We start from the raw sequence: 10,201 nt of genomic DNA on the forward strand, positions 1-10,201 counted from the left end.
GCCAGGGAACATCCAGAGAACAGCTAGACACCAGCCAGAGAACAGCTAGACAACAGCTAGAGAACAGCCAGAGAACAGCTAGAGAACCCAGGCAGCTAGAGAACAGCCACAGAACAGCTAGAGAACAGCCAGGGAACAGCCAGAGAACAGCTCGAGAACAGCTAGAGAACAGCTATGGAACAGCTAGAGAACCAAGGCAGCTAGAGAACAGCCAGAGAACATTCAGAGAACAGCCAGGGAACAGCCAGCGAACAGCTAGACAACAGCTAGAGAACCCAGGCAGCTAGAGAACAGCCAGAGAACAGCTAGAGAACAGCCGGGGAACAGTCAGAGAACAGGTAGAGAACAGCCAGAGAACCCAGGCAGCTAGAGAACAGCCAAAGAACAGCTAGAGAACAGCCAGAGAACAGCTAGAGAACAGCCAGAGAACAGCTAGAGAACAGCCAGAGAACAGCTAGAGAACAGTCAGACAACAGCTAGAGAACAGCCAGGGAACAGCCAGAGAACATCCAGAGAACAGCCAGGGAACAGCCAGAGAACAGCTAGAGAACAGCCAGACACCAGCCAGAGAACTGCTAGACAATAGCTGGAGAACAGCCAGAGAACAGCCAGAGAACAGCTAGAGAACCCAGGCAGCTAGAGAATAGCCACAGAACAGCTAGAGAACAGCCAGGGAACAGCCAGAGAACAGCCAGAGAACAGCTAGAGAACAGCCGGGGAAAATCCAGAGAACAGCCAGGGAACAGTCAGAGAACAGGTAGAGAACAGCCAGAGAACCCAGGCAGCTAGAGAACAGCCAAAGAACAGCTAGAGAACAGCCAGAGAACAGCCAGAGAACAACTAGAGAACAACCAGAGAACAGCTAGAGAACAGCTAGAGAACCTTTAGAGAAAAGCCAAAGAAAAGCCAGAGAACAGCCAGAGAACAGCTAGAGAACCTTTAGAGAACAGCCAGAGATCAGCTAGAGAACAGTCAGACAACAGCAAGAGAACAGCTAGAGAACAGCCAGCAGTTCTGGTTCTCTGAGGTGGTTCTGGAGTTTGTGTGGAGGATAAAAAGCTTCTTTTTTGTGTTTGATGAAGTGATTTTTTTGGTTCCGTCCAACCCTCAGTGTTCCTCATCACTGTTTACTCTTGTTCTCCGTAATTGGAGTTATTGTTCCAAACAGAACCGAAGCCAGAGAAGATAACTAATCCCAGTTCCACTCCAGGATGTTCTAGTTTAATTCCATGATCCTGATCATTCTGATAAATGTGAAATATCCTGATTTGATCAGAGGAAAAGCTTCAGATACAAACAGAGTTACTGCTGCAGGTTCTGGTTTTTAGAAATATTCATATATTTTTTATTTCATTTAAAAAAATATATTGATATATTTTTTATATTTCTGTCATAAAGATATATTTTCATCTGATTTTTCGGGGTTAGACTGAGTCAGTTAATGGAAAATCAGTTGTGCAGGAACGGAAAGAAGTTTTGTTTTTTACTGAACGTAGTTAATTAAAACTATTTTAAAATGAAATATTAAAGATATTTAGATGAAATGTTCCAGTTTTAAACTTTGATTAATTTACTGCAGAACCAAATGTTATGGATGAAATGTTCATAATCTGATCATTTTTTCAGTTTTTACATTTTCTGGATCATAAATTGTTTAATTTTATTGATTTTTAAAGAAAACATTCATTAAAAAGTTTTTGATGAACTTAGTTCTCCATAGAGGAACTTCAACTGTTTCATGATGAACACTGACTCTATGTGGAACCTCACACGTTCTGTTTCTGACTCGAAAGGAACCTCACATGTTCTGTTTTTGACTCCATGTGGAACCTCACATGTTCTGTGTCTCTGCAGGTACATCCGGACCATGTATCTGGGCATCCAGAGCCACCGGCAGAAGGAGAACCAGCGGTGGTTCTACTGGGCCATGATGTATGAGTACACTGACGTCAACATGCTGCGACTGCTGGAGGCCTTCCTGGAAAGTGCTCCTCAGCTGGTGCTGCAGCTCTGCATCATGATCCAGAGCAACAAGGCTGAGTGGCTGCAGTGTAAGAACTTCTTCTATGTCACAGCTCCATCACATCTTCATTACATCTACATCACAGCTCCATCACATCTCCATCAGAGCTCCATCACATCTACATCACAGCTCCATCACATCTCCATCAGAGCTCCATCACATCTCCATCACAGCTCCATCTCAGCTCCATCACAGCTCCATCTCAGCTCCATCACATCTACATCACAGCTCCATCACATCTACATCACAGCTCCATCACATCTACATCACAGCTCCATCACATCTCCATCAGAGCTCCATCACATCTCCATCACAGCTCCATCTCAGCTCCATCACAGCTCCATCTCAGCTCCATCACAGCTCCATCTCAGCTCCATCACATCTACATCACAGCTCCATCACATCTACATCACAGCTCCATCACATCTACATCACAGCTCCATCACAGCTACATCACAGCTCCATCACATCTCCATCACAGCTCCATCACAGCTCCATTCCTGATGTTTGACGTGTCCTGTCTAGCTCCAGAACCTCCTCCTGACCTTCCATCTCTGTACCTGGTTCCATCCTCCTCCTGTCCAGAGCAGCTCCCAGAGGAGGAGATTCAATCAGAACCTTGAAACCTTCATGTCTGTAGAAACACCATCAGTGTGTCTCCATGTAGCAGATGATCCGCCATCATTCTTCCTGCTCTGACATTTCTGCTGCCTCCACTGTTCCACGTCTGGAAGAACCTAAACTTTTCTGAATGGTCTCACTAGTAATGACGTCTGAAGGACCACAGCAGCCACCAGGTCCACTTTAAACTGTCATTCTGTGGTGGAACTGTTCTACCAGCTTTAAAACCATCTATCAGGATCCAGGAAATATGTTGAAGCACGATCACCATCTTTAGAAATGGGATCACTGGGACCAAAAACTAGGTTCTGTAAAATATTTTGGATGAATGCTGACAATCCCAAATATTCTCAGAACTGGAAGTCATTAAATTATCACCTCAAAAAAACCTTCTAACCTGGGAAGTCCTTGAGAAGTTCGATATCTCCAGAAATAAATAAGGGTGGTGGTGGAGCCACAGAAAGTTCCTGTAAGTGAAGAGTATCTTTAAAAAAACTAGAAAGAGACGAGTGAGGGAGGCCACCAAGACACACGGTGGTGGCAGCATCATGGTGTGAAACACGGTGGTGGCAGCATCATGATGTGAAGCATGATGGTGGCAGCATCATGGTGTTCCTCAGCAGCAGGTCCTGGAAGGCTGGTAAAGGTAGAGGGTAAATAAAATCCTGGAGGACAACCTGATGCTGTCTGAAGAGAACTGAGACGTGGAGAAGATCAGGTTTCCATCCAGACGATAAGTCGAAGCAAACAGACAAAGATTCTCAGAGATGGTTTGAAGACAACAAGGTGGAAGTTCTGGAGGAGTCAGAGTCCAGACTTCCATCCTGCTGAGGATCTGTGGCTGCTCCCGTTCTTGTCCTTCAACCAACACGCCCACATCACTGTTTGATCAAAATATGTAAAAACTGGGACCTTGTCTTGTCAGATTTTCCACACATCTGATTCTACTGATGTTAAAGTTGGTAAATGTCGACTGTCTTGTGTCGAATGTCGTATTTTCAGTTGTAAAGTACGTATTTAGACACTTGCAGGACCTTTCAGGGGCCATGATACTTCCTTTGTTTGAAAACTTTGCATTTTGTTCCAAGAGCCACTAAATAGAATGAGGCCTCTGCTGGATCCATTCAGTCCTGTGGATCTGCTGGAACCTTTAGTCTGAACAGACTGATGGTATGTCTCCAGTTCTCTGACTGTCTGTCTCTGTGTTCCAGGTGTCTCTGCCCTGTCGTCTCTCCTGTCCCTGGCCTGGGTGCTAGCTTCTTACCACAAACTCCTGCGTGACTCACGTGACGACAAGAAGAGCATGAGTTACCGAGGTGCCCTGGTGCATCTGTTCTGGCGCCTCTTCACCATCTCTTCACGGGTGCTCTCCTTCGCCCTGTTTGCCTCTGTTTTCCACATCTACTTTGGCATTTTTGTGGTGCTCCACTGGTGCGCCATGGCCTTCTGGGTCATCCATGGCGGCACCGACTTCTGCATGTCCAAATGGGAGGAGGTACTGTTCAACATGGTGGTGGGCGTGGTGTACGTCTTCTGCTGGTTCAACGTGCGTGAGGGCCGGACGCGGTACCGAATGGTGGCCTATTACACGGTGGTTCTGCTGGAGAACGCCGTCCTCAGCTCCCTGTGGTATGCATACCGCGACCCAGCCGCCACCGACGCCTATGCCTCTCTAGCCCTCTGTGGCGTCTTCCTGTGCTTTGCCTCAGGTGTGGCCTGCATGGTTCTCTACTACGGGGTTCTCCACCCCATGGGCCCCCGCCTGAGGGTTCTGGCCAGTTCCTGCTGCGCCGAGCTGCTGTGGGGCCTTCCGTTACCCCCCGAGGCCGAGCCCATGGCCCCCACGCCGGGGCCCCATGGCTCCCAGGCCACGCCCACGCGGGGTCTGGCGGGGGAGCAGGTGGAGTCGGACGAAACCGCCACGGACACCTGCCTTCCGGTTTTCCAGGTGAGGTCCACAGAGCCAGTGGACGCCGCCGGGAGGCCCATCCGACCCGAGGGTCCGCTCATCAAGATAGACATGCCCAGAAAACGCTACCCCGCCTGGGACGCTCACTTTGTGGACCGGCGCCTGCGCAGGACCATAAATGTGCTGCAGTACATTAGCCCCAACGCCGTGGGCATCAGGTACAGGGACGGGCCGCTTCTCTACGAACTCCTGCAGTACGAATCGTCCCTATGAAGGCATCTCCGTCCACCACTACAGTTTGGGTCATCTCTGCTCCTTCCCTCTATGTCCTCTCTCCGTCCTCCTCCATCTTCAGGACGTTCCCTGCAGGAGACGTCGGTTCTGTCACCTTTCAGACATTCATGAGTTCTGTTTGGAGAAAACACAGAGAAGATGATGAACCTCCAGAAGCTCTGCGACATGCAGACGTCTCATAGAACCCCTCCACACTGACAGACGAGGGCTCTGTATGAGTGTAGATAACATATGAATGTTTCATTATGAAATGTGTTTAATGCATTCTACTGTATCGGTGATTGAACCTGTGAATACTTGTGAAGGGCATACTGTACGTTCCGGAGACATGGGACTGACGCAAAGCCTGATGGGAATGATGGAGGAGCGTCTTGGAGGGGCAGGTCTTTGCACATCCCAACATTTACTGCCACTGTTTATGTGAAGCATTCAGATATCTGATCGTGTTTACTGAGTCTATAGCCCGGGTTCTAAAGCAGAACTGGAACCTTCTGCCTGTAGGTTAGAAATCGGACACAAACAAAGCAGAACGGATCGGTTCTGCATTTCTTTTCAAAATCCTAAACGTTGGCAGAAAAAGGAGCACACTGACCTTCAATCGGTTTCAGATGATGATTGTCACGGTGCAGACTGCCCTCCGGTGGAGGCCGGCTGTAACAGCAGCCTGATGGCAGACCCACATTAACCAGACAGCACAGAAACTAAGAAACACCAGAGGAATGTAGACCAATGAGCACAATGTTTTCTAATTTGGTGAATCGTGGTAAAAACATTCCAAAGACTTTTTTAAAAAGATTGCAGATGTTTGTTAAACAGCAGGAGGTTGGAATCGTGTGTTAATGAGCACTTTAAAGTGCAAAGACAGCCTTCATGGAATCCTCCACCATTCCCTGTGAACCCGCATAGTTCCCTTAAACCTCCCTGCTGGTTTCTCCTTCAGTTATTAATATCTGCTTATCGGGTGCAAAGGCAACTTGTAATAAGTTCCTGAAAAAATTCTGACAAATCTGAGAGGATATTTCTATGCTACCGCCCTTCAGTGCGTATTTGTGTCTACATTTATAGTCATTGAGCTATATTTTGCCAGAACATACAGTTTTTTACATGAGAAAAATGTTAAACTCCTCTCAGAGCCGATGCTCTCGTCGGGGTGCCGTTAAAACAAAGCCAAATCTTCTCTTACAGTACTGTCTCCAGTTTATTTGCCCCTTAGAACCAGTTGAATGAATCCGTGTCATGTTTAGGCCTGCTGGTCAGTGATCTCCACTCCGATACCGACTAAAAAATAGAAAAACATGCCTTCTAGGTCAGAGGACTGAAGTTTCCAGAGAGGGCTACTGAACAATCCATGAGGAAAATGAATGCATTTCCAGTTTTCTCTATTAGTCGATGATCCATCTGAACCTGTCCTATGTGTTTTTTACATTGTGGTGTTGGCAAGACTTCAGTGTGAGACGTTAGTTCAGATGCACCCAACAGGAGTCGCCTGAAGGCCAGCACCGCTCAGATTCCTTTTCCTGGCCGGCCGGCACTGCCTCGCTGTGGCCTCCGGTGCCGGTAACATCGTACTGTAAAAGGCAGCCGCCGGCCGAGTCCAGGCTGAAGGTGAGGAGGGTTTTTGCCAGGGATGGAAAAGAACACGAGGGCAGATGGTGTTGAAGGCCTGAGGAGTCCTGGTCCGTCTGAGGTTCGTCCTCGCCGTCTTCTCTCCGTTCTGCCCTCTCGCCGAATGTTCGGCTCCATCCCCGGTTGCTGCTCCACCCTCTTCCCGTCTCCACGGTGCCGGGCTTCGGAGTGCTTCCACCAAACGCCCTCTGGTGGCTGAACTACGGGGTTGAGGCTGAACAAACAGATCCTGACATGAGAACATGCAATGAGGTACACTGCCACAGCTCCACCATCCAGGGTCTGCCAGCCGACGATCAGCCCTGACGATTGAGAACTGTTGGGTCAGCTAGCAAACATCCAGCACACCGTCTGTAGGTGCACATGTATGCAACCTGTTCATCATCAGAGCCTCCATGTAGTAGTGAATGAACAGCCATGTTAGTGAGTGAGAGAATAATAAGAAAAACAGCCAATACAAGGGTTCCTCAGGACCAACAACCAGACCACTGAACCAGCTGACTCAGGGGTGTCTCAATGCAGTCCTCATCCCCACGCATGTCCTCAAGTGTCTCCATGTTGTCTTGAACACAGCGTCCTCTCGGCGGACAAACCTCTAAATTATGATTTGAACATTGAGTGATTCTTCATTGTAACGTGGGTCGGGCCAGTTTTTTGTGGTGGTTGGCTGCCTGGCAGACAGAGCATCTTTTCCAGACACGGACTCTTGTCCAATCAGGTGCAAATACACTGTGATCCCTCCATGTGTGTGTGTTGGACACACCGCCTCATAAGATCTACAACTGGGCTGCATTTCATTAGTGGTGCTCAATGTCGAGTATTTATGCTTGCGTATCCGTGTCATTAGAATAGTGGGAACTACAGTTAATTAACCGATTGATTTTAAACGTCTACAGAGAGTCTCTATGTACAAGTCTGGATTTTTATGAAACATGCAGTATATTTTAGGTATTTCTACAGAACAATCACCATTTTACATTCTCTAAACAGTGATTAGCTAGAAGCAGATGAAAGGCGGGTTTGATATATTTTTCTTGTTTCTTTAAACGGGTCTAAGAGCTAAGCGGTTCCTACGCTGTGCAGCGTAGAACTCAGGCTGCCACACTTTATACCATGAACAACGAGAACCCTCCTGTCCGGTCCGCTGCCACGCCTGATAGAACCAACACACAGCAAGAGCGTGTGAACGTCGTTCTCCTCGGTCCTTGTTGTGCCTTGTTACTTTGGGTGCTTCGATGCAGCCACGGCAGCCAGGTCCGCAAACCACGCCAACGTCTTTCTTTACTCGTTCCATGTGCCAGCACGCACCCAACCAGAACCTCCCCATCTGCGTCGCAGAACCAGAACCACACCGGTTCTCTGTTCTGTCCATCGACTGTTCAGTCTTACAGCTTCATCAGAATGACACTGTTTCAGAACCAGGTCTAACCAGGTTCCGTCAGAGATGCAAGAGAACACGAAAGGCGAGATTGAACATGTTCTGTAGGGAACACAGAGTTCCTCAGCAGATCGACACTCAGAAAAGTAATGGTTCTAACAGAAACCAGAAAATGGTTCTTCCTAGTGATGCACTAGAAGACTCATTTTAGTTACACAAAGAACCTTTTAGCAAGAGGTTCTTCAAAGAACCCCCAAGAGTGCCTCAAAGAGCCATCAGCAAATGGTTCCTTTAGGCACTATCAGAGCAAAAACAGGTTCTTTGAGGAACTATTCCTAAAAATGTTTCGTGCAAGAACCACCAAAGGTGCCTCAAAGAACCATCAACAAATTAGTTTCTTTAGGTACCATAAATGGTGCTCCAAGTTATTTAAAGAACCATTTTCCAGATCGTTCTTTGTGGATCCACCTGTTCTGGTTCTACTTTGAGAACAGGACCTGATAATCATGATAATCATCTAGGTCATTTTAAACCCAAAAGTCAAATGTGAGAATTTGCAGCATTTCTGGGTTCCTTCCATTAGAACCTGTAATATTTTGGGTCATTCAGACAGAACGTTACGTTCTAACATGTCAGTTCAGGATTCTGTGAAGAGCATTTCTCTGTTTTCTGATGTTTCATCGACCAAATTATAAAATAATGTTCAGCTGCAGCTCTGATTTCACACTGTTACCTGCCAAAGAAGCAAAGAACTCCAATATACATGAAGAACTTTTAGAGAACTACATACAGTCAGTGAAGAACCATCCTCTAAATAAACAGGTTCTTTATTTGGTTCCTTGTTTAAAGAACCACTGAGGAACCTTTACTTTTCTGAGAGTGCAGCTCCAGCTGATGGAACGTTTGTAGTTTTGACGGTTCTAAGGAGAACAGTAACAGAAACCAGCCACGACATTGAAGGTCTGATTGTTTTCTACTTGTGTCTCTGCCTTCACTTCTTCTTCTGTCTTGATTCTGAATGATTTGTGGTTCCAGGACGTAACGTGGAAGCAGCTGATGAAAGCGGCCCGATCACCGGTTCTCCTCCCAGCATGCCTTTAGAACCCCACATTCAGCATGCTCTGATTTCTGCATTCATGTGTAGCAGCAGGCCGTTGTGGTGTTTGACCATATGTTGGAGATAAAATGGTGCGTTTTCTCCTTTTCTTTGTGTTAATGACCTGGTGCTGAACAAACATCTAAAGGTGCTACACGGTGGACTGCATGGTCCACCTTCAGAGAGCTCAGCAGAACCTGCAGAACCCAAACCTGCAGCCTCCAACGTTCTGCAGCAGCACCTCAAATCCTCACAGTTTACAGCAGAACTCAACTCTATGGTGCCATTTTCAGTTCCAACCTGCACAGAAACAACAGCTCCAGCTCCGGTTCTCTTTTATTCAGTCTGCTCTAGGATTTCTGTTCCTCAGAGAATCAAATTGACAGAAGACAAAATGCATCTTTTTAGCACAGGAGCACAAATGTACTTCTGCTTCTGGAGTTTGGATAAAACTATATATAGAACGTGATTGCTGTGTTGTAAATTCCTGTCATCTATATGTCCTTAACCTGTGTGTATCTATTTCTGTTGTTCTTGTAGAATTGGCTGTAACCTTTTGTTTCAAATGGATTTGATATTCCGATGAAGCGCCTATGGTTGTCATATTATTGCTGCTGATTTTTGGAATTGTTATCCGAGATGTTGGGAGATCTTGCTTTGTTTCTCTTCAGTCAGTTTTAGATTGTGTTAGCTTGTCGGTGTATTGATGGCTCTATCGGGAAGCTGTTCCAGAGATGTGTTGCGATGCCGTGGCGTCTTTATGAACGTGGACTCATATGACCTATAAGGAATGATTTCTTTGTTGTTGTTCAATATAAAATGTAAGTAAATCGTTTCATGGAATCCCCGTTCTTTAAAAAAGCAAAACTGATGTCCAGTATTGTACCTACGCCCTATTTTTGGGAACAATATGAATATTATTAATAACATATGGTGCTAAAGTTTTTTTTGTATGTTTTGGTTTTTAGATGAAAAGAGAAATATTATGCTGAAAATGTAATGTTAAGCCTTACTGTAGATTCATATATCAGACTGTTCATCCCAGAAGAGAAAAATAAATATAGTATTTGAAAGTGAAACCTGTCAGCAGTGTGTTCGTGCTCACTTCTCTCACCAGATACACCACCTGCACAGGTGGAGCATGTCAGAAAACACACCTGGAACTGTTTACATGTTCACAGTCAACTTTATTTAAACTCACGGCAAAGAAAGAAGATGCAGTCATACAAATGTAAAACAGATCAAATTAGCAAT

At 46.2% G+C, this 10,201-nt stretch overlaps 1 protein-coding gene across 1 annotated transcript in view; it reads left to right on the top strand.

Moving 5' to 3' along the window:
• The window catches only part of xkr6b (XK, Kell blood group complex subunit-related family, member 6b), a 40,144-nt gene extending 30,118 nt beyond the window's left edge, over positions 1-10,026 (top strand). Inside the window, exons 2-3 of the mRNA XM_055016140.1 lie at positions 1,855-2,051; positions 3,856-10,026. Of these exons, the coding sequence (XP_054872115.1) occupies positions 1,855-2,051; positions 3,856-4,826 (1,168 nt within the window). The 3' untranslated portion in view covers positions 4,827-10,026. The remainder of the gene's footprint in view (positions 1-1,854; positions 2,052-3,855) is intronic.
• Positions 10,027-10,201: the final 175 nt, after the last annotated feature.

This window comes from Amphiprion ocellaris, chromosome 12, assembly GCF_022539595.1.
Source record: "Amphiprion ocellaris isolate individual 3 ecotype Okinawa chromosome 12, ASM2253959v1, whole genome shotgun sequence".
Lineage (NCBI taxonomy): Eukaryota > Metazoa > Chordata > Actinopteri > Pomacentridae > Amphiprion > Amphiprion ocellaris.